This window comes from Lepus europaeus, chromosome 17 (assembly GCF_033115175.1).
Source record: "Lepus europaeus isolate LE1 chromosome 17, mLepTim1.pri, whole genome shotgun sequence".
Lineage (NCBI taxonomy): Eukaryota > Metazoa > Chordata > Mammalia > Lagomorpha > Leporidae > Lepus > Lepus europaeus.
The window spans coordinates 80,015,346-80,038,536 of record NC_084843.1 but is presented as its reverse complement, the minus strand read 5'-3'; the positions used below and the strand labels follow the sequence as shown (position 1 = coordinate 80,038,536).

The 23,191-nt window shown below is 48.6% G+C and overlaps 2 protein-coding genes across 2 annotated transcripts in view; both read left to right on the top strand.

Moving 5' to 3' along the window:
- Nucleotides 1-12,421, top strand: part of WASHC2C (WASH complex subunit 2C) — a 55,804-nt gene extending 43,383 nt beyond the window's left edge. The window contains 10 exon segments of the mRNA XM_062215155.1: nt 47-199; nt 1,676-1,858; nt 4,120-4,248; nt 4,383-4,472; nt 4,977-5,099; nt 5,965-6,027; nt 6,379-6,591; nt 8,473-9,081; nt 10,367-10,544; nt 12,095-12,421. Of these exon segments, the coding sequence (XP_062071139.1) occupies nt 47-199; nt 1,676-1,858; nt 4,120-4,248; nt 4,383-4,472; nt 4,977-5,099; nt 5,965-6,027; nt 6,379-6,591; nt 8,473-9,081; nt 10,367-10,544; nt 12,095-12,234 (1,881 nt within the window). The 3' untranslated portion in view covers nt 12,235-12,421.
- A 1,739-nt stretch (nt 12,422-14,160) lies between these two features.
- Nucleotides 14,161-23,191, top strand: part of ZFAND4 (zinc finger AN1-type containing 4) — a 70,841-nt gene continuing 61,810 nt past the window's right edge. The window contains exon 1 of the mRNA XM_062214325.1: nt 14,161-14,248. The gene's annotated coding sequence lies outside the window, so the exon portion shown is untranslated. The remainder of the gene's footprint in view (nt 14,249-23,191) is intronic.

Below are 23,191 nucleotides of genomic sequence, written 5' to 3'. Positions count from 1 at the left end.
TACATGTCCTCATTGTTAAGGGTGGCCTTTCTTCTTCCTCTGACAGAAAGAAGAGGCCGTTCCCAAGGACCCCCCGTTGCTGTTCAGCGATGAAGATGAGAAAAAGCCAGGGTCAGGAGTGGCTGTGGAGCCGAAGGCGGAGAGTGCCAAAGACTCCTCAGGATTCTCCAGCAGTGACTTGGCTGAGAAGTCAGAAAAGGTGGCCTTTTGTTCTTGTGTACTCAGATAGCTTTTGTGTTTGTGTTGTCACACACACACACACACCCTCTTCCGTTTTTCTACCACAGAAAATGAGGGCTCACTTGCAGAAAGCGATCTGCCCCCACCACTCAGGGAGAGCCTCCCCCCAGCCCTTGCCTTGCAGTCTCTGTCCTAGACACAGGCGCGCACGCGGTGGTGCCTGGCATGTACTGGCCGTGTCCGTGCACATCACATCATCCTGCACCCTCCCTGTGGGTTCGCGCTTCCCAACTTGCTGCCTTCTCCGGAGCACTGCTGGGCCCCGTCAGGCACCCCCGAGGACTTCAGCTTTAGGATTCTGCTTGGCCATCCTCTTGACATCGAGCTGACATTGGCTGTGAGAGGAGTGGCCCTGGAGTTTCTGAGGCAACACCTGCTCTCCCCGGCTGCATGATCTGTCCGCGCTCCTGCAGGAGGCCTGCGGCTCATGCTGCTGGCTGCCCTGGAATCCGGTGTCAGTGGTAGCCTTCAGTCCCCGTATACTATACCTTTCTGACTCAGTCTCTCTCCCCAGGCCTAGGCAAGGAGCATAGCCTTTACTTTCCCTGCGGTGGCTCCTTGGAGCTAACGTGATAGGTGTTTCTGTTGTGCCTGCGTCACTGTGTGACCGCCTCTTCCCAGGGGCTGCATGTGGACCTGGGTGACCCCGGCCCTGGCCCTTTCCTCTCTCGCGTCTACCCATGTGTCCTGTGGCCCTCTCCACCACTTGGGGTAAGCTCCTGGAGGACTGAGGCCATCCCGTCAATGTATCTGTGGCATTTGTTGTATTACACTGCACATGGCGGGCCTTACTTTGTAAGTGGTGTATTTCTCCAAAGAGGCCTGTTTCTCCAGAGTGTGGCTGCTCTGAATGGTCAATGGCATGATGAACTGGCAGTTGTTTTTCTTTCTTGATGGTATTTACAATAATGAAGATGAAGATTCGGATCAATGATACCTTACATGTAATGTGGCACTTATTGAATCAATAGAAGGTGTATTTTCAGGATGAGACATTCTTACTGCTTCTGCAGTGTAAGCCTTCTAAATGGGAGGGGCTGGTTTCGCTGATTGGATGTCCCCTTGGGACTCATGTGTTCCTGACATACTGGGAAATGCACATAGGTAATATGCTCCCAGTAACTGACTTAGAAGTTCTTCCTAGCTCCTGCGCAGCCTGTGTGCCTCAGGTGACTGCTTCCTAGCTCGGCAGAAAGGAGGGGTCGGTGGGCTGACACTAATTGGAAAAGAGGTCTCTGGCTGTGGGGTTCCAGTCCTTTCCCCGGGGAAGCCACTCGGGATTACCTGTGTTTCATTCCTGGGAGTCCACGTGATGAGCCGTGGAGCCCCGAGTCCCACAGAGTGGGCAGGTTCTGGAGGACTGAGAGCTCAGGCAGCCCCTTGCCAGGATCCGTGTTTCCAGTTGTTGCTTATGTTCCTACTCTTCCATTTCCAGGAAGGACGTTTGACCGTGTCCGCTCACGAAGCAGCCAAGCATTCAGATTTCTTTTCTTCCTCATCCGCACTGGACAGAGGAACCAAAGGTAGAAGCAAAACTGTCCTGAGCTTGTTTGATGAGGAAGAGGACAAAACGGAAGAGCAAAGCAGCACCCCAGCTCTGCAGAAAGAAGTAGCAAAGGTGAGTGCGAGGTCATCAGGGGTCACCTCTCTAGATGAGAGGAAGGAAGCTTGTCTTGTGTGAGTGCTGCCATGCGAGTTCTCGAAGCCATCTCAGCCTGCAGTGCGGACTGTGAAATGATTTAGATGGTTGTGAGGCACCTCAAGTAGCCTTGTGGGATAGGGAATCAATTCCACCTGCCTCAGCCCGGACCTAATGGACTGTGTTGATTGTCACGGTAGAACTTTGTTTGCCAGCCAGTTACGGAATATGAGCAGCGGGAAAGGGAAGTCGGGCCAGAATTATACACTTACGCACTTGTAGCATTCAGTTTTAGAAATGTGTGTCGGAGGTGGACCTTTCATGTCTACCACATGTCAGCCAACTTATTCCTTAAGGGGCCACAGGAGTGACCGTTTTAGCCTCCCTGGGCCATCTGGGCCCTTGCAGCTACTCAGATCTGCTGTTGGAAGTCTGAGAGCAGCCGTGGGAAATGAGGTAAATGGGCATGGCGATGGTCCAGTAAATTTTATGATTGAAAGTAGGTGACAGTTGTTCTGTGGCTGTGCTCCTGATACTGAAACCAGACAGAGACATCACAAGAAAACTATAGTCCAATGAGCATCAATGCTAAAATCCTCAACAGAATACCGGTGATCGCAGTGCAGCAAGTGTAAGGAGAATGGCACACCATGACCAATGGGATCCATCCCAGCAGTGCAAGGTTCTGTGAAAATCAGAAGATGAGTCAACATCATATGTTGTAACAACAAAATACAGGGGGAAAAAAGCACCTGTCCATCTCAGTAGATACAGAAAAAGCATTGATCACATCCAAACCCTTTCGTGATAAAAATGCCCAACAAATGTATGAGACGCGCTTCATCCGTGAGCACCCACGGCTGTCATCATGCTTCACAGTGGAAGCACTGAATGATTCCCTGTGATGTTGAGGAAGAGGAGGGTTCTACTCTTGCCAGTTCTCCTCAGCCTTCTACAGAGAGTTCTGGGCAGGGCAGCCAGGTCAGAAAACGAAAGGAACGGCGTCCAGATTGGAAAGGGCACAGTGAGACCGTCTGTGTTTGCAGACAGCATGGTCTTCATTACATGTGCATGAAGGGGTTTCAAACAGTCCATCAGAAACTGGAATTAAAAGGTCAGTTTATTTGGTGCAAAATAGTGGAAATCCATGCATAGTGGTTTCACAGTACATATTTTCCGCAGAATTTTTTTTTGAAGATTTATTTTTTTTAATTTATTTGAAAGGCAGACTTATAGAAAGGCAGAAAGAAAGAGAGAAAGGTCTTCCATCCACTAGTTCACTCTCTAAATGGCTGCAGTGGCTGGGGCTGGGCCAGGCTGAAGCCAGGAGCCTGGAACTTCATTTGGGACCCCCACATGAGTGCAGGCTGTCTTGCACTGCTCTCCCCAGGTGTATCAACAGGGATTTGAAATGGCGCCCCAAACCAAGTTAAGTTATAGGAACTTTTGATCCTTAGCAAACAGGGATCCATTTAGGATATGAAAGTATCAGGGCAAGAGTGGTGGGAGAGCATAGAGGGAGGCTCTCCTCACTCCTGTGCCAGGTGTTTGGATGTAGGAGGCTGACAGGGTAGGATACACACTGGACAACTTTGTGTAGTTTCTGAGATTAAATCAGTTGCTGTCTCTTCCCTGTAGGAATTCATTCTCTCTCTCTCTCTTTATTTATTTAAAAAACTGAAAGACACATCTCACATATAATGGTTTACAAATGCCCACAACAGCCAGGACTGGACTAGACAGGAGCCAGGAACTCAGTCTGGATCTCCCACGTGGGTGGCGGGGACCTAACTACTTAAACCCTCACCTGCTGCCTCTCAGGGTGCACATGGGCAGGAAGCTGGAATTGGGAGTGGAACTTGGACCCAGGGTAGGGGAAGCAGGTGTCCTAAGTGGTGTCTTAGCTGCTATGCCAGATGCTTACCCTGGGTCGTTTAATTTTGTGTGTTTTTATCCCCACAATCTTTCTCAGGGAGCTAATGGTTTTTTCCTCTTAATAACAAGTACAGACACAACACAGAGAATGAAAGATGGTCTTTCCAGATCATGAGCACGTTCTTGCTTACAGCAATTTCCTGCTATTTCTGGTGGCCCACTGCTTGCTGTTGTGTGAGCCTGTCATTCCCCTGATTGGCACTTGGCCATGGCCAGCTTTTTGCTGACTGCGGCGGGGGACACCTTCATTGTGCCCATAAGTATTTGTAAGTCTGATCACACCTAACCACTGTTGTTTTTCCCAGGGTCCTGATCCTGCTGCCCGCCCCAAGAGCACAGGCGTCTTCCAGGACGAAGAGCTGCTCTTCAGCCACAAACTCCAAAAGGACAATGACCCGGATGTTGACCTTTTTGCTGGCACAAAAAAATCCAGGGTCAGTTTCCCTTCCAGATAGTTCCCCCTTGTTATGGCTCTGTTGTTTTGTCAGATACTTTCCAATCAGCTCACCTCGCTGTCTGTGTGAATAGTTCTCCTGTGGATACTGAATCAGAGTGTTGTCTTTTCCAGTCGTTGGAGCCAAGGGTTGGCAGCCTGTTTGGAGATGATGAAGATGATGAAGATGAGGATCTTTTCAGCTCGGCCAAGTCCCCGCCTCTGGTACCAGCCTTTCGTTGTGGGTGGGGTGTAGGGGAAAGTTACACAGTTAAGGAAAGTCCACAGGGGCCTGGGGTGCTCCCTTTTCCATGAACGGTCCCACTGTGCTGCTGGGAGTGCGTTTGCAGGGTGAGACTGTTCCCTGGCTGACGCTGACACGCAAGGCGCCCCACCTTCCTGAGTGTGTCACACATTTGTGTGATGTTTACATGATTTGTGGCAAGACTATTATGTGTAATCTGGTGGTTAAACAGTGACGCCCTTCACATGCACAGCGTTAGATCTGAGTCTCAGCCAGGGTTGTGTCGCCTTCTCTTTTCTTTTTGTCACATCTAGGCCAGTCTTAAGGACGCTGTCTGTGAAACGTCCCCTCTTTGAGTAGGTTCAGCACTGCTTTGCGAACGGACTTCTAGAACTCAGAAGCAGGGCAGCTTTTTGGCACTACAGTGTTTTCTGCAAAAGTTCCACGATCGTTGACAGACTTCTGGCATTCTTTTTCTTTTGAAGGTACCAGAAAAAAAGAAGGTAGTGAAAAAAGACCAGTCTGCTTCCTCTTTGAAAAACCAGAAATGCCCTGACTCCACCCAAAGCAGCAAAGCAAACAGCCCGTGGGATCTGGAAAGCCCTCAGGTTGGGACAGACCTCCATCCCGGATTCTCAGCACCTGCCGCAGCCCAGGGCAGAGTCCATTGCCCTGCGCAGACCCAGCTGCTGGAATTAAGGAGCACACAGCCGCTAGGGCTACCCGCTCTTCCCCAAGGTCGTTTTTTTGGGTTGTTTATACCAACTCATTTTGTTTGCCCCTCCACTTAAAGTCTCACTTGGGGACTCCCTCCAGGCACATCAGCTTACACCTGCTCATTCTTTTCTAATGCAAGTCAAAATCAGATTCCAGAGGTAGAGTGAAGAATCTTCCCAGTAGAGCCACCCTGGTTCTCCCTCGGGGCTCTATTCCAGTAGATTCAGTGTCCCTTCCGTCCCATTGCTTGGTTACCCCCAGCGCACTTCTGAGGTCCCTGCCCTCGGGCCTCTGTCGTCAGCCACCTTGTCCAACCTCCGCGAGCTCTCCCTGAGGAGAGCCAGAGCTGGAGCGAGGGTACCGGTCTGGCGGGCAGGTGTCCCTGGCCATCTCATGGCGGCTTCACGAACACGAGGCACGTGTACTGGCGTGTTTCACTGGCCCTGCCCAGGGCTCAGATCCTTCTGCTTCGAGAAGCTGCATGTCGGGCTGCGGGGCGGTTCCCATGATCTCCCTGGCACTTGCCATGTCACCCGGCTGTGTGGTCAGGGTGCCCGCTGCTCCAGCTGTGGTGCTCGGTCCAAGTGCAGCCCGGGAGTCCAATCCGTGTCCTGGGCGTGCCTTTCCCCCGCGTGCAGCCTGGCAGCTTCCCACCTTGCTCCCCTGCTGATTTAGTTACAGGCCTAAGTTTCACCCGAGAGGCACCCTGCTTTGTGTTTCCCCAATGGATGTTTAACCGAGTGTAATCTCACACAGGACTCGTCAGGTCTCGCTCCATTTAAACCCAAAGAGCCATCCACTCGCATCGGGAAAATACAAGTAACTATGGCCCGGCTGGAATCGTCACTGCCCGCCCTGTGGCATCTGTGGACACGCTGGGATTTTTGCTCTTGTTAGCTTGCTGCCATGCATTCTCTCTCCTCTCTGCGCCCCACCCCCACCCCCTCCTCTGCACTCTCCACCTCGTCATCACTGCTCACGCTCTGTGCTTTTCACGTCTTCTCTGGGCTCAGGGCTGGGGCCCTCTGTCCTGGTTCCGAGATTCGGATCAGGCAACTTTCCCTGCGTCACTCTTCTCCGTGTTACGCGTCGTGTGCACTGCCGTGTAGCAGCCTGGGTGGCAAGCTGCTGTTGGAGGGCGCGTACAGAGTTGGTGTTTTGCTTCTCTAGGCACATCTAGCAGTTAATCCCGCCGCCTTGCTGCCTGCAGTGGCACCCCAGCCCCCGGCAGGGAAGTCCATCTTGCCAGAACTGGCCTTCCCGTCGCCTGAAGCCGGAAGGAGCCGTGCTCTGGGAAGTGCATCCCCCCTTGCTGGGAGCGGGGAGGCCGGCGTGAGTTTCGATTTCCCAGCCCAGGCAGACACCTTACACAGTGCCAACAAGGTGAGGGCCTATCTGTGTGTGCATAAAACAGTTTGTGTGCTGCTTTTTCTTCTTTTAAAGATTTTTTTTTTTTTTGAAAGAAAGAGGCACAGGTCTTCCATCTGCTGATTCACTCCCCACATGACCACAACAGCTAGGACTGGGCCAAGCCAGGAGCCCGCACCTCCATCTGGGTCTCCTCTGTGGTGGCAGGTGCCAGTTGCAGGAGCAGGAAGTGGAGAAACAGAACAGCTGAGACTTGAACGGGTGCTTCCATGTGAGTTGCCAGCATTGGAGGCAGCAGCTGAACGCTTGGTCCCATAGGTGTTGCTTGGTCCCATAGGTGTCATTTTAGTCCGTCAGCTTCACACAGCCCCAACTCCAGCCCCGCACTTGAAGGAGGCCTGGCCGCCTCTCTCCAGCTTCTCCCCACCTGTCTTGATTCCCTCTGCCTTCCCAGTCCTGCCTGCATTTCTTCCCTTGCTGGCCCCTCACTGCCTGGAGAACATTCCAGCACTTAGGTTTGGTACAGCTGGTGGCAACCCAGGCCTCCCGCTTGCCCATGAGTTGCCTCCCGTGGACAGTCAGAACTCCAGGCCCACCCCTGAACACACACACCCTGTGCTGCTGACAGCCAGGAAGGCCTTTCCCTGCCTCAGTGCCCCTGCTGCTTCTGTGGCTTTCCCCTCCTGCGCCTGTACCATGGGCCCTCTTCTCTGAGACCCCACAGAGAATCTCCTTGATGGACTCTGCACCAAGGTTTCCCTTTCTAGTTTTCGTTTTTCTGTCTAGTCTCCCTTCTCTGGAGAGAAGAGTTTCCAAACTCTCTTGTTTCCAAACTTGTTTTTCCTGTGCAAAAATGAAACATCCTCCCTTTTGTTACAGTTTCTGTTGTTTTGTTTTTGTGATGTTTAAATTGGCTGCTTCCTCCAGTTACTTAGGAGATTTTCTTGAAGTAAATCAACATAATGGAGCACTTTGCCCAAAGTGGGTTGTGCCTTCTGAAAAGCCACCAGATGATGTGTTTTGGAATAATATCACAAATGTCGCATGTTGTGGTTGAGTGAGTCACGCTTTGAGGCCATACTAACAGATTTGATCTCTAAGCCACGTTCTTTGGTGTCTTGTGTCTCCCTGCCCTTGCAGCGTGCATTTACACTAGCCCCTGATTCAGGTTAGTACCAGAGCCCTCCTGAGTCTGTCTTGTTTGGAAGAATACCCACATTTAAAGTGAGGAAAATGGGACCAGCATGATGGCACAGTAGGTGAAGCCACTGCCCAGCATCTTATATGTACAAGTGCTGTTTCACATCCTGGCTGCTCTGCTTCCAACCCAGCTCCTTGCTAATGTGCCTGGGAAAACGGCAGAAAATGGCCCAAGAATACCTGGACCCTTGCATGCACATTGGGGTCCTGGATGGAGTTCCAGGCTCCTGGCTTTGGCCTGCCCCAGGCCTGGCCATTGTGGCCATTTGGAAAGTGAACCAGCAGATGTAAGATCTCTCTTTGTGTCTCTTCCTCTCTCTCTCTAACTCTGTTCTTCATTTAAATAAATATTTTAAAAATAAAGAAAAAATAAAGCAAGGAAAGAGTAGGTACCAGGGAGAGTTGTGGGACACAGAGCACCAGCCTTTTGTGTCAAACTGACTTAAAATTGCCCTTGAAAAACAAAAAAAAAATAAAAGGAGACTCAAGGATTAAGAAAGGCTTAAACTTGGAGTACAGAGAGCTACTGAATTCCTTCTGTGAAAGTTTGGAAAAATTAACCTCTTTGCTTTAGGTAGTATGTTGATCGAAGTAGACAGCTAACCCTGTAACACCTGGGTTGCCAGTTCCTTGCTACATTAGCTCTGAACACTTCCTGTTGTTACCACATGATCATGCGGGTTTTTGCCATTGCAGGGCCGGGTCAAAGTGAGAGGGAAGCGCAGGCCGCAGACGCGTGCGGCCAGACGACTGGCTGCCCAGGAGTCCAGTGAGACCGAGGTCACGAGTGGCCCCAGAGGACCTGCTGCACACCTGGCAGATGGCGCCGTCTCACCCAGTGGCTGGCAGCCACAGCCCAGAGTGGACGGCTCTGGTGAAGCCATGGCTGCTGCCTCTCTACCTTGGGAAGGCGGCCCCAGGCCTGGAGTGGACAGAAGCCCCTTTGGGAAGTCTCTGGGTCAGCCCAGCGGCGAGCCTGACCTCTTTGATTCTGGAGACATCTTTTCCAAGGGCGCTGGATCTCAGTCCATGGAGAGAACACGGGCCAAGGCCAAAGCCGCAGAGAGCACAGGCCACCTGCCAGGGGCAGGGAAGGCCAAGGGCTCCCTGTTTCCTGCTCCGGGGGACGCCAGCAGCGATGACGATCTCTTCCAGCCCGTGAAGTCCAAACCAGCAAAGAAAGCCAGTCCCTTTCCTCTCCTGGAAGATGAGCACGACCTCTTTGCGGGCCAGAAAGGCAAGAAGAATGAGTCAAAATCCAGCAGTCCTCAGGATGTCCTGTCAAGAACACAGGATATTTTTGAGGTAAGAGCACACAGCGTGTTTTTGTGCTGGTTCTGTGTTAAGGAAAATACCTGAATGGCTCTTTGGAGCCACAGATTACCTTAAGCTGGTCTCATACATGCCCGGTGTTTTTTTGCTTACAAATATGTTCTCTTTTAAATAAGCCTGAAGCTTACTCTGAGTGTTTTCTTGCCTGTAAGCGGTGGTCTGTGGCATAGTTGTTGACAACAAGTCTTGATGTTACTGTTGCGTATTTTCACTTTCATAGTGTGATGCTGAGCTTAGGATCCCTAGCATGCCACCCTGACATAGAGGAAGGGACCTGAGAAGGTCCATGGAAAATGAGATTAAATAATACTCGTTTTGATATAAAAAAAAAAAAATGAGGGGCAAGTCCTGTGGCACAGTGGGTTAAGCTGTTGCCTACGATGCTGGCATCTCATGTGGGCACCAGTTCAAGTCCTGGCTGCTCCACTTCCCATCCAGCTCCCTGCTAATGTGCCTGGGAAAGCAGCAGAGGATGGCCCAAGTCCTTGGGCCCCTGCACCCCCATGGGAGATCCAGATGAAGCGCCTGGCTCTTGGCTTCTACCTGCCACAGCCCTAGCCATTGCAGCCATTTGGGGAGTCAACCAGTGGATGGAAAATTCTCTTTCTCTCCTCTGTCTCTCTCCCTCTCTCCTTCTGCCCCCTTCCCTCACCCCCACACCTCTGCCTTTCAAACCGATAAAAAAGTAAATCTTAAAAATTTAAGAATTTTCAGACCATGTATTTTTCAGTGAACATTTTGAAATCCTCTTGTGAGCCCTCTTGGTCTAGCCTGAGAGTAGACCTCTGGATCTGGGGACACAGGCCTGGCTGGGGCTACTGACTCTGTGCAGGTGGTCAGGGCGTCTGGGGTGTTTGCAGGGAGGATGCTGACTGGGCACCTGGATACTGAGGGCATGGGGTGTACTAGGACAGGTGCTCCCACAACCCTCAGGGAGGGGGTCATACAGAACAGGCAACAGCTAATGGAGATGTTTTCAAATAGCACTGTGTACCATGAAGAAAACTACCCAGGGCAGGGCGGTAGCTGGGGGCAGGAGGACGTCCTTCAGTGGGCCTGGTGGAAAAGCCTCAATGTGGAGCGGGCTTTTGAGCTGGGAGCAGAAGCATGAGACATGCAAGACCGGGCAGGCAGACGGTGTGTCCCAGGCAGCGGGCAGGCTGCCTGGCGGTTCCAGACACACGTGCAGCTTGCTGAAGTGTTTCAGTATAAGCATGACTTGAAATAAGTTTTTCTTTTTCTTTTTTGACTTACCAAGGATGATATATTTGCTACAGAAGCAATTAAACCCTTACAAAAAACGAGAGAGAAGGAGCGAACGTTGGAATCCAACTTGTTTGATGATAACATTGATATCTTTGCTGACCTAACTGTGAAACCGAAAGAAAAGTCCAGAAAGAAAGTGGAAGCTAAGTCTATATTTGACGACGACATGGGTATGTGTGGTCTTCTACGCTTGGCCTAGAGAAATGGTAGCCTCCAGTCCCTGGGTATCTCTCCTGCTGCCTTCATCCTGGTCATTTCCTGGAAAATGGTTCCCGGGCTGGTTTCCTTCTGTTTTGCCGTGTCATCTTCAGTTAGGGTGGGGATGAGTAAGTACATGGAATCTTCATTTTGGTGAAGCAGCTTCCTGCTGCGATGACCATCAAGGAACATGGAAGGTCCCCAGAATCTGACCGTCGGGTGTAACTTAACTTTTATCCTAGTGCACTGTGATAGCAGGGGACTGATGGGCAGTTACCCTGCATGCTAGAGCAGTTCAGGTGACTGGTGCCTCAGGGCCCACGCGGTTGCTTGAGTCAGAATTGTGTCTGCAGAGCATGAAGTGGGTGCAGGAGGAGAGCAGGACCACCTTGGGGGTGACTCGGAGGTAGCTGGTGGCGCAGAGCTACCTAGGGTCTGTTCCCCCTGTAAGCCTTGTGCTCGGTCTCCACCTGCTTTCCAGCACATGGTGCAGGGATGACTTCTTCCATTTCTGGTATTATGGAGATGTAAGACATGCTTACTGTGGCAGATTCATACAACAGAGAAAAGAAAACAGGTGAACGACAGTCCGTGGATGTGACTGATATTGACAGTGGGTGTATAGCCCTCAAACCTAGTGACATTAATATGTCTGGATATGTATAGATGTAGATCCACCTTTTCCAAAAATAAGGGCATTCTTCTGTTGGCTGATGCTTTCGGTTGCTGCTTGTCTTTCCATGTCAGTACATGGAGATCCACTTCCTTGTTATTTAGTGTTGTGCGCTGTTGCTCTGTATTCAGCCGTTAGCCTACTGAAGGGGACTGCACTGTTTCTGAGTTTTCTCTGCTGCAGAGGATGCCATGAGACACATTCCTGTATGTACACACGCTGCAGTCTCCCAAGGATAGAAGCCTGGAGGGCAAGATGGCTGAGCAAAGCCAGCGTTCAAGGCAGTGAAACCCGAGATGCAAATATCGTCACAGACAAACACTGTGATGCGTTGAACTGATGCACTTGTTCTAAAAGAGGGGAATCTGATACTGCATTTCCCTGTGTGTGTTTTTATTGCCCTTCTCTTTTAAAGTGCAGAGTGAAAAGATTGTATAAGAATATCCTCAAAAAGTTCTGTTATGGAAATTCTGTTATGAAAAACAGAAGGTTTTGCATCAGTGTAAACATCTTTTAGTTCCATTTTCCCATGAACTTTTTGAAGTGCCATTGTAGAAGTCTGGTGTCCCAGATGGTGAGGTCCTGGGCTGTCCCTCTCGCCTTTTTTTTCTCTCGTACATGCACATACACACACTTTCATAGCTGAGAAAATTTGCTCAAAGATTACCTGTGACTTGAACATGATAATAAAATTAATTTGGTGCCCAAACCAGGATAAGACTCTGAGCAGTTTGACTTTACTAAAGTGTTTTCTGGTACCTGTACCATTACCAGAATTGGGTCTTGGGTGGTGTGTATGGACCTGACTTTCTTGCCCATTCAGCAGGTCTTTTTCTTTTCTTTTTAAAGATGATATCTTCTCCTCCGGCATCCAGGCTAAGACAAGCAAACCCAAAAGCCGACCTGCTGAGGCAGCGCCTGAACCGAGATCCGAACACAAGGTGTCGAACTTATTTGATGACCCCCTGAACGCACTTGGGGGCCCGTAGAGCACACAGGGTACCCACAGCTCTCCCCTAAGCTACACCTCGAGTTAGCGATGCTGTCTTACATGCTCATTGTCCTAACTGCATTGCAAAAAGCAAATGTTGTAGCAATTGACTCAATGTACTTAATATTCTCTGCACTGATTTTAATTAGGCTTACTACCACAAATAAAAATAATATGTCTCAGTGGTTGGCTCACAGCCTTTTGTTTGTTTGTTTTTTAAGCTATATTTTGACTTGATTAACCTTATAGGATTTGGGACATGTTAGAAAAGGAATCTGTGGCTCTCATAGGTAGGTGGGGACTCCCGGTCACAGCAAATGCCAGGCAGATGAGCTGGAGACTTCATCATGTAGTTGGGAGCCCCAGCTTAGTCAGAGAATGAGAGGCTTCATGAGGCTTGGCATTGTCAGGAGTTCTCCACCGAATCCAGGAGATCCTTCTGCAAGCCCTCTGGGGCAAGATTGGACAGTCCCTGGCTTTGTAGTTCTGTGAGAACTTGGTGCTGGTGCTGTGGCATAGCAGGTAAAGCCGCTGCCTGTGACACAGGCGGCCCACATGGGCACTGGTTCAAGTCCCAGCTGCTCCACTTCCTATTCAGCTTCCTGCTAATACGTCTGGGAAAGCAGTGGAAGATGGCCCAAGTGCTTTTGGCCCTGCAACCCATATGGGAGACCTGGAAGAAGCTTCTGACTCCTGGCTTTGGACTGGCCCAGCCCCAGCAGTTGCAGCCACTTGGGGAGTGAACCAGTAGATGAAAGACCTCTCTTTTTCTCTCTTCTCTCTGTAACTCTGCCTTTCAAATACATCTCTTTCTTGATTTATGTATTTGAAAGGCAGAGGCAGAGAGAGAAACATCTGTTGGTTCATTCCTCAATGGCCGCAATGGCCAGAGCTGCACTGATCTGAAGCCAGAAGCTTCTGGGTCTCCCACGCGGGTGCAGGGGCCTAAGGACTTGGACCATCTTCCGCTGCTTTCCTAGGCCATTGCAGAGAGCTGGATCGGAAGTGGAGCAGCCAGGACTTGAACCAACATCCATATGGGATGCCGGCACTGCAGGTGGTGGCTTTACCCACTAGGCCCCAGCACCAACTCCTCAAATACAAAAATCTTTAAAAAAAACAAAAAAAAAACAAAGTTGAGACAGGATGGTGCCCAGAGCCCAAGATGTGTGCAAGCATAGTTTCTTGCTCTGAGCCCAAGCACAGTGGCAGGTCTGACCCAGTATGGGTTCATCAAATAAGTTGTTTAAGAGCAAGTCCTTAGGATTGATAGGGGATTCAGGAGACAATAGGGTTAGGAAATCAGCAATCTGGTGTTTTTGAGAGGTTTGGAAGTGGGACATTCCCTTTCATGCTGTTTTACTCCAGTCTCCATAAGTGTGCCAGTAATAAGTAATGCCCTAACTGAATTTTATTTTTTAATCTCTACTTAGTTGGAGGGCAGGGGGAGAGAGACTAAGAACAGTCTTCCATTCTCTGGTTCACTCCCACAGAAGGCCACAATGGCTGGGGCTGAGACAGGCTGAAACCTGTAGCCTGGAACTCTCCGCGTCCCCCAAAGGGGTGGCAGGGCCCTATCCACTGCTTTCCCAGTCCTGTGCATGAATGCCTGGTGACCCCCAGTCATGGCAGCCTCTCGAGGCTGGTCAGCTGTGGAGATGAGCTTGTGGTGGGGAAAAATATCAGGTGCCGGCCTCCAGAGCCCGCCCTGGCCCCAGTGAGGTGTCCACTGTTGCTAGTAATAAAGGGTCAACATCCGGGCCTCTCCTAACCGACAACCACCCCGGAGCGCCAAGGAGATCCCGGCTCCCGAGTAACAGCCGGCGCCGGGCGGGCGGCCAAGTCCCGCCTCCCGCCCCCGCTGATTGGAGGGCAACGTGCGCGCCGGCGAGCGATTGGTAGGCGGTGTCACAAAGGGGCGGGAGCCCGTCAGTGCCTACCGCGGAGGTCGCTCGCGGGGCCGCGCGTCCGGGTCGGCCTAAGGGCAGGCAAGCGAGCAGACCAGACAGCCGGTGAGGGCGCGCGGGCTGGCGGGCGCGATGGGGAGGCCGTCCGGGGTCGCCGGCCGCTGAGGCGGGCCGCCGGGAGCCAGGCCCGGCCGCACACACTCCGGGGCTTCCTCCCCCGCCCTGAGACGCGTGCTGCCCTCGGTCCACCCTGACGGTAGCCAGTGCGTCTCGGCGGCCCGGCGGGGTCGCGCTGGCCACTCAGCGCCTCCATCCCGCCCTCCGGGGCGAGGCCACACGGGGCGCGATGGGAGCCGCTGCAGCCCCGCAGCGCGTGTGGAGAACGCGAGGGCTGTGGGGACCCGCCGGCGAACGTCGTACTGCAAGTCTGGGCTGTGGGGCGCACGGTTTAAAAGGCAACCTGCCCTGCCCCTTGCAGGGCCGCCCGCTGCTGGAGTGACAGCTCCCCTGCAAGTTCCTCTCGGGCTTTGCGGGCTGGCGTTTCGGAAGCTTTCCGGTTTTTGGATGGCCGGGTGTGGTTTTTGATGACGTGTGATTTTCCCCCCCTTTTCTTGGCATCATCTCCCGCTGGCTCTTTGAATCTTCACCCCCCACCTCCCCTCTCCTCTCGAGCATCACCGGGTGCCCTGTGCTTAGCCAAGCAGGACCCCGGGCCGCCTGGAGGAGCCGCCCGCAGTTCCGGCTTTTGGTCCTGGTGCAGGGTCTTGGGCCCGCTGGGGCTTCCATTGGCTCCTATATCCCCGGGTCTGACTCCATCAGATTTCGGGGCCTCCTTTTGGCCTCTGCTGCACTGATTTCTAGGGCAGGAGAAGCGTAGCGGCCCACGCTGTCAGTTGAGGGGACCAGCCTTGGTTCTTTGTGGATGTTGCTAAGTGCTCCATGGACGGGGCCCCGGCTTGGGGTGACCGTCCTGGGTTGCTGTTGCGCTTCCCATTGTGGGTGGAAGGCTTCTATGTCTGGCACCCTTCCCTCTGCCCCAGCTTGGGTTTTGTCTTCAGAGCGTGGCTGTGGAAGACCCGGACGGTGAAGGCCACACTCCCTGTCTCCTCTGTGTCTCTAGTGCTCTCGGGGCAGGTACCAGCTACTGCTCCTTCCTTTACTTCTGGGATGCTCATTTCAGCAATCCTGACATCCAGCTAGTGTTGCTAGAGCTGCTGCTGTGTTAGGTAGGTGCGAGTGTTGTGAGTTCCACGGCGCACTCTTAGCTTGCTAGGGCACGGGTAAGTATGTTTTCCGGACCCCGTAGGTCGACCGAAGCCCTAAAAGCAGTGGTCCTTGCATCGGGAGATAAGGGAGCTGCAAGTTAGAGCTCCCTACAGAATCATTTTTCCTACTGGCATTTCACTATTTACATATGCATAGCCAAACCTGAGCTGTGGCACATTTTATTTAAGTTTTATTGAAGAGTAGTGGTATTATCAGCACAGTGCTTTGTATAGCTGTATTTATTACTGATTATCTTGATAGGTAGTATCACAGTACTATTAGCAGTCTGCATAATTCAGTTCAGGTGGCCTAATTAAATTATGTTTCCTGTTAATGGTATGAAAACTCATACTACAGCAGATATTCCTGTGTGTGCGTGTGTATTATGAATTGGATAAACTTTAGTGGGCTGCTTTTTGGAGTTGATCAGAACATGACCCCCATGGGAAACAAACATCATTCCAAATGAACTTTTGGAGCATAACCAATATTTCTTCATCTCCAAAATGGGGGTAATACCTTATCTAGTACCACAAATTTATTCTGAGGATCGATTGCGAAAGTTATTTAATTGAACAAACTTTTTTTTTAAAAAATGATTTAAAATCTTAGAATTTATTTGTATTTTATTTGAAAGAGAAACAGATCTTCCATCCGCTGGTTCACTCCCCAAGTGCCCACCACACTAGAGCTGGACCAGGACAAAGCCAGGAGTCCAGAGCTCGGTCTGAGTCTCCTGTCCAAGTGGCAGGGGCCCAGTTCCCAGGAAGTGAGAGAAGTGGAGGAGCCAGGACTGAGCCAGGCATTCTGATATGGGGTGTGCTTGTCCCAGGCTGCAACCCAATAACTGTGGAACTCACAACACTCCCACCTACCTAACACAGCAGCAGCTCTAGCAGCACAAGTTAGATGTCAGATACTGAACCCAGGTATGGCCAAATGAGGGTACATCGATGTCTTAACCAGCTCCCCTGAATAACTCCCCTGAATAAACTTTTGATGAATACCAACATGTGCGAAGTCCTAAGTAAATTAGGATTGATCCCTCCCTTCCTGTGGTCCCCCACTTGAGTAGCTTACAGTTTAGCAGGGCAAAGAAAGCCATATAAAACATGAAATTAATTGTGGCATTGCAGCATATGATTTAGATAGTGATGCAAAAGGACGTGAATATAAAAGGCTTCATGGATGAGTTGATATTTGAGCTGTCCCGGAAAGTGATTAGGTGCTTGTCAGGTAGCCACGTGTGGGAGTGGAGGCTGAGGTGTTCCAAGGCTGTAGGTGCAGAGATTAGAGAAGTCCTAGAAGTGTTTCAGGAGGGGTGAACTGTGTCCATAAGCAAAATGGGGCTGGCGGATCAGATGCATTATCTGAGGAGTCTATCTAAGGGGTCTGAATTTTTATTCTGTAGCCAATGGGAAGCCATTACAGGGCCTTCAGCCAAGAAATAACATGATCAGTTCTGCATTTTTAAAAGATAGCTGTGTTCCACATCATTTGTCATTAAGGAAATGTAAATTAAAGCAGTGGTAAAGAGTAGGTGTTTGGCCTTGTGATCAAGATGCTGGTTAAGGGGCCAGTACTGTGGTGTAGCAGGTAAAAGCCTCCGCCTGCAGTGCTAGCATCCTATATGGGTGGTTATTCGAGTCCTGTCTGCTCCACTTCTGATCCAGCTCTCCGTTGTGGCAGAGAAAGCAGTAGAAGATGGCCCAAGTCCTTGAGCCCCTGCACCCACGTGGGAGACCCAGAAGAGGCTCCTGGCTTTGGATCAGCACAGCTTCAGCTATTGTGGCCATTTGGGGAGTGAACCAACTCTCCCTCCCTCCCTCCCTCCCTCCCACCCTCTCTATCTCTCTGCCTCTCTGTAACTCTGCCTTTCAAATAAATAAAAATAAATTAAAAAAAAAAAAAGATGCTGGTTAAGACATCCATGTACCCTCATTTGGCCATACCTGGGTTCGGTATCTGGCTCTGGCTCTGACTTCAGCTTCCTGCTAATACAAACTCTGGGAGGCAGTGATGGTGTGGCTCATTAATTGGATTCCTGATACCAATATGGGAGACCGGCATTGCATTTGCTTCAGTCTTGGTCCAGTCCCAACCATTGTGGGCATTTGTTGTTGTTTTTTTTTTTTTTTTTTTTTTTGGGGGGGGGAGTGAATCAGCAGATGGGTGTGTGTTCTCAGTCCTCAAGTAAATTTTGTAATGCAGCTACAGTGAGATATATCTGTCTATTAGAGTGTCAAAACTATATACTGACAACAATAAGTGTTGACAAGGATGCGAACAAGAGGGATTTTCATTCGTTGCTTGTCAGAATGCAAGATGATAAAGAACTTTTGAAGATTGTTTGGCAGCTTCTTTGAAAATGGAACATTCTGGCCGGCACCGCGGCTCACTAGGCTAATCCTCCGCCTTGCGGCGCCGGCACACCGGGTTCTAGTCCTGGTCGGGGCACCGGATTCTGTCCCGGTTGCCCCTCTTCCAGGCCAGCTCTCTGCTGTGGCCAGGGAGTGCAGTGGAGGATGGCCCAAGTGCTTGGGCCCTGCACCCCATGGGAGACCAGGATAAGCACCTGGCTCCTGCCATCGGATCAGCGCAGTGCGCCGGCCGTAGCGTGCCAGCCGCGGCGGCCATTGGAGGGTGAACCAATGGCAAAGGAAGACCTTTCTCTCTGTCTCTCTCTCACTGTCCACTCTGCCTGTCAAAAAATAAACAAAAAAAAAAAAAAAAGAAAGAAAATGGAACATTCTTACCAGCAATTGCATTCCTTGGAATCTGCCCAAATGAATCGAAAGTTTATGTCAACACGAAAATCTACATGACGATAACTATAATAGCCTTGTTCACGATTGCCAAAAGCTGGAAGCAGCCAACATGTACTTCAATAGGCGAATGGACAAACTATCCAAATGATATCATTCAGCACCCAGAGGAGATTAACTATCAAGCTGTGAAAAGATGAGGAAGAACCACACATGCTTATTGCTAAGTGAAGAAGCCGGCCTGGAGAGTGCACACTGTATGATTCCAACTCTGATGTTCTGGGAAAGGCAAAACTATGGAGACAGTGAGAAGAGTGGTTGCCAGGGGACAGGGCTGGGGAGGGAGGCAGAGCAGAGGACATTTAGGGCGGTGGATGATGGCATAGGCTATCTGCAGGATGCCCTAATGGAGGATGCATGTCATTATACCTTTGTCCAGACCCATAGAATATACACCACCAAAAGTGAGCGCTAGTATAAACCATGGACTTTGCATGATGACGGTGTGTCTGTGTAGATTCATCAGTGTGACAAGTGTACCTTTCTTGTACAGAAAGTTCCAGCAGAAGACTGAATGAGGCAAGGGCGGGGATTTGTGGGAACCCTGTACTTTCTCCTCAATTTTGCTGTGAACCTAAAACTGCTTTAATAAATAAACTCTGCTTGAAGGAAAGAAAATTCATGCTTTTAACTACTGCTCATTTACCTCATTAAGTTTGTTGATTGTTGAGGTTTCAGGGCAGTACATTCTGAAGTCAAATATAAAATCCTTTTAGAATTTCATGTGCCTCTTCCCCCTGCATAAACAGACATTTGAGAATAAAATAATTACTATATGATGTGATAAGATGATATCCTAACCATGTTTTTATGAACTTTATTTGCAAAATTTAAAAAAAATGAAAAACATTAACTTGGCTTCCTGGAGGACAGTTGAGAAGAACAGAAGGGAGAATCAAGATCATGGCTAGGCTGTGAATAGTTCTCACTTGAGAGAGCTAATGGTGCCCTGAAACTAAGTCCTAATTGGTGTGGATGGAGCAAGTGGCAGACTATAGAAATATTAAAATTATATTGCCACAGTTGGTCACTCCTAGATGTCATGGGAGTGGTGGGCATTCCAAAATCATCCCTAGACTTGGAGATTATGAACCAAACCATAATTGTTAGCTGTATGTTTAAGAGCAGTTATTTCTATGAAAATTGCAGTAACTTCATAGATAACTTCTTATCTTTGGTAGAAAAAGATATTTAAAAATGTGTAATCCATTTTGACTCTTGCACTTCCATAATGTTCACTTTCTGTCCACCTAGGCTTACATGGTTATATCCTTCCCTCACTCTAAGGTGTTAATCATCCTGAAATATGTTCAACAATTTGCGCATCAATTTCCCCAAGTCATTCTATGATACCAGAATTGCCCTGATACGAAAACCAAACACAGAAACTATGCTTCGTTATTTTATTATTAGAGACACAGAAATCCTCAAGAAATCTACCAAACAAATCCAGCAGCACATGTAAAGAATCATCCACCATATACAAATGGATTTAATCACAGAAATAGAAAGTTGATTCAATGTACACAAATCAGTCCGTGTAATACATCATTAATAGAAGAGGAGACAAAAATTGCGTCATTTCAATACACACTGAAGAGGGGGTGGTGGGGTGGGCATCTGGCACGGCGGTCAAGATGCCACTTGGGACATCTGCATGCTGTAGTGGAGTGCCTGGGTTCAGATCCTGGCCTGGCCATACTTCAGATTCCAGCTTCCTGCTAACGTGTACTTTGTGGGGAAACAGACGATGGCTCAAGTAGTTGAGTCCCTGGTGCCGCTATAGGAGACTCGGATTGAGTTCCTGGATTCCATCTTTGGCCTGCGGAGTGGACCAGCAGATGGATGATATCTATGTCTCTTTCTGTCTCTGTCTGTCTTGCTTTCTGCTTTTCAAATAAAGTGAAAATTAAAAATTCAAAGAGACAGTAAAAGCATTTGATAAAACTGACAAATTTCATGGTTAAAAAAAGAAAACACCTAAACTAAGTAGGAACATGAAGGAACTCCTCAGTGTGGCAAAGATTATCTATGAAAACACCACAGTTGATAGCACACCTAATGAGAAAGACTCAATGCTTTCCTCCTACGGTTAGGAAGAAGACAGGAAGTTCAGTGTCACCACCTTTGTTCAGCCTTGGACTAGACATTCGAAGCAGGACAATGAGCCAGTAAGAAATTCTCAAGGGCATCTAGATTGGAAAAGAGGGAGAAAAATTATGTACACATGATGTGATGTTATATAAAAGGCTTGTACATAGAAAACCCTAAGGAATTCATCAAAAAAAAAAACAAAAAAACAAAAAACAAAACCCAGAACTGAACAGTTCGGCATGGTTGCAGTGTACAAGATCAGTATATGAAAAATCCACTATATTTTCATACACTAGAACAATATGAAAAAAATTAGACTCCATACAATACCTGTCAAAATCCTATCCCGCATTTTTGCAAATTGGGCAGTTAATCCTAAAAATCATGGAAATTCAGTTAACAGCCGTTAGTCTGGAAAGAGGAACAAATTGTAGGACTCAAACTTGCTGCAAAGCTACAGTGATGAAGACAGTGTGGTACTGGTATAAGGACAGACACATAACCTCAATGGGGTAGAATTGAAAAATTCAGAAATTATCTACATATTTATGGTCAATTGGTTTTCAAATAACTGGTTATCCCCATACAAAAGAATAAAGTTGGGCTCCTTCCTTACACCTTCCATAAGATAAATTCAAAATGAATGACAGACCTAAATATTGGTTAAAATTGGAAAATTCTTAGAAAATAATATGACTACATCTTTATTATGCTGGACTAGAACAAGTTTTTAAAGTATGACAATAAAAAACTAGCCAAATTGGATACTATCAAACTTAAAAAAATTGGTGTGTCAAAAGATACTATCAAGGGGCTAGCGCCGTGGCTCACTTGGCTAATCCTCTGCCTGCAGTGCCAGCATCCCATATGGGCACTGGGTTCTAGTCCCAGTTGCTCCTCTTCCAGTCCAGCTCTGCTGTGGCCCAGGAAGGCAGTGGAGGATGGCCCAAGTGCTTGGGTGCCTGCATCCACGTGGGAGACCAGGAGGAAGCACCTGGCTCCTGGCTTCGGATCAGTGAACCAATGGAAGGAAGACCTTTCTCTCTCTCTCTCTCTCTCTCTCTCTCTCTCTCTCACTGTCTATAACTCTACCTGTCAAATAAATAAAAATAAAAAATAAAAAAGACCCACCTCCTTAAAAAAAGATACTATCAAGAAAGTTAAAAGGCATTTCACAAAACAGCAAAGATATTTGTCATATATCTGATAAAGAATTTGTATCTAGAAATGTGTGTGTATATATATATGTGTGTGTATATATATATAGACACACATGTTTTAGATATTAATATATATATATACACATATATATACACACACATTTGTAACCCAATAATTTTTTAAAATTAAATGGACAAGGAATCTGAATAGATATTTCTCCAAAGTTAATAGCTAATAGTAACAAAGATTTTCAACATAGTTTTTGAGGGAATGCAAATCATAACTACAATGAGGTAATTACTTCAAACCCACTAGACTGGCTTTAAGCCAAAAGAAAGTATTAAGGGTGTGGAAAACATTGGCATCCTAATTCATTGTTGGTGGACTGTAAAGTGGTTCAGACCCCTTTGGCAAACAGTTTGGTAATTTGCCAAACATAACAAATTACCACATATAAAATCTCCTGAATGTAAATAGAAAAGAAAAAAATTTATGAATGAATATTCAAAACAGCATTATTCAAAATAACCCAATATTGGAAACAACCTAAATGCCAATCAACTGATGACTGGAGAAACAGCATGGACTATATCCATACAAAGGCCGACAGCAATAAAAAGGAATGAAGTCCAGATAAACCCTACAGCATGAATAAACTTCCAGGGCCGGCGCCGCGGCTCAATAAGCTAATCCTTCGCCTTGCAGCGCCGGCACACCGGGTTCTAGTCCCGGTCGAGGCGCCGGATTCTGTCCCGGTTGCCCCTCTTCCAGTCCAGCTCTCTGCTATGGCCCAGGAAGGCAGTGGAGGATGGCCCAAGTGCTTGGGCCCTGCACCCGCATAGGAGACCAGGAGAAGCACCTGGCTCCTGGCTTCAGATCAGCGCGGTGCGCCTGCCTCAGTGTGCTGGCTGCAGCAGCCATTGGAGGGTGAACCAACAGCAAAGGAAGACCTTTCTCTGTCTCTCTCTCTCAGTGTCCACTCTGCCTGTCAAAAAAATAAAAAGTAAATAAATAAATAAATAAATAAATAAACTTCCAGGCACAAGTGACTGTATTTTGTATGATTCTATTTATGGAAAATGTCCTGGAATAGGCAAATTATTAAGATAGAAAATAGATTAGTGTTTGCCTAAGACTGAGGATGGGAAACAGGGATTTGGGGAGTGATGGCCTCAGGGAAAGGAGTTCTTTTTGGAGTGATGGAAATTTCCTAAAAGTGAGCAACTGTTGCACAACTCTGTGAATATGCTCAAAACTGGTGAAATATAATCAGTGGTGGCCAGCGCTGTGGCACAGCAGGTAATCCCATATAAGTGCTGTTTCGAATCCCAGCTGCTCCACTTCCAATCCAGCTCCCTGCTATGGCCTGGGGAAGCCCTTGGGACCCGGCACCTGCATGGGAAACCCAGAAGAAGCTCCTGGCTCCTAGCTTCAGCTCGGTGCAGCTCAGCCATTGTGGCCATCTGGGAAGTGAACCAGCAAGTAGAAGACCTCTCTTCCTCTCTCTCTGCCTCTCTGTAACTCTTTCAAGTAAACAAATAAAATCTTTTAAAAAATCAGTGAGTTTTATGACATGAATTATTTCTCAAGAAAGCTATTTAAAAGGTTTACGCACTTGTCCAGGAAGGTTGTATCTTTTAAGTTCATGGTCTCCCTTTGTAAAGTGACAGCATTCCATCAATGTGATCATTCCTATGCTCCT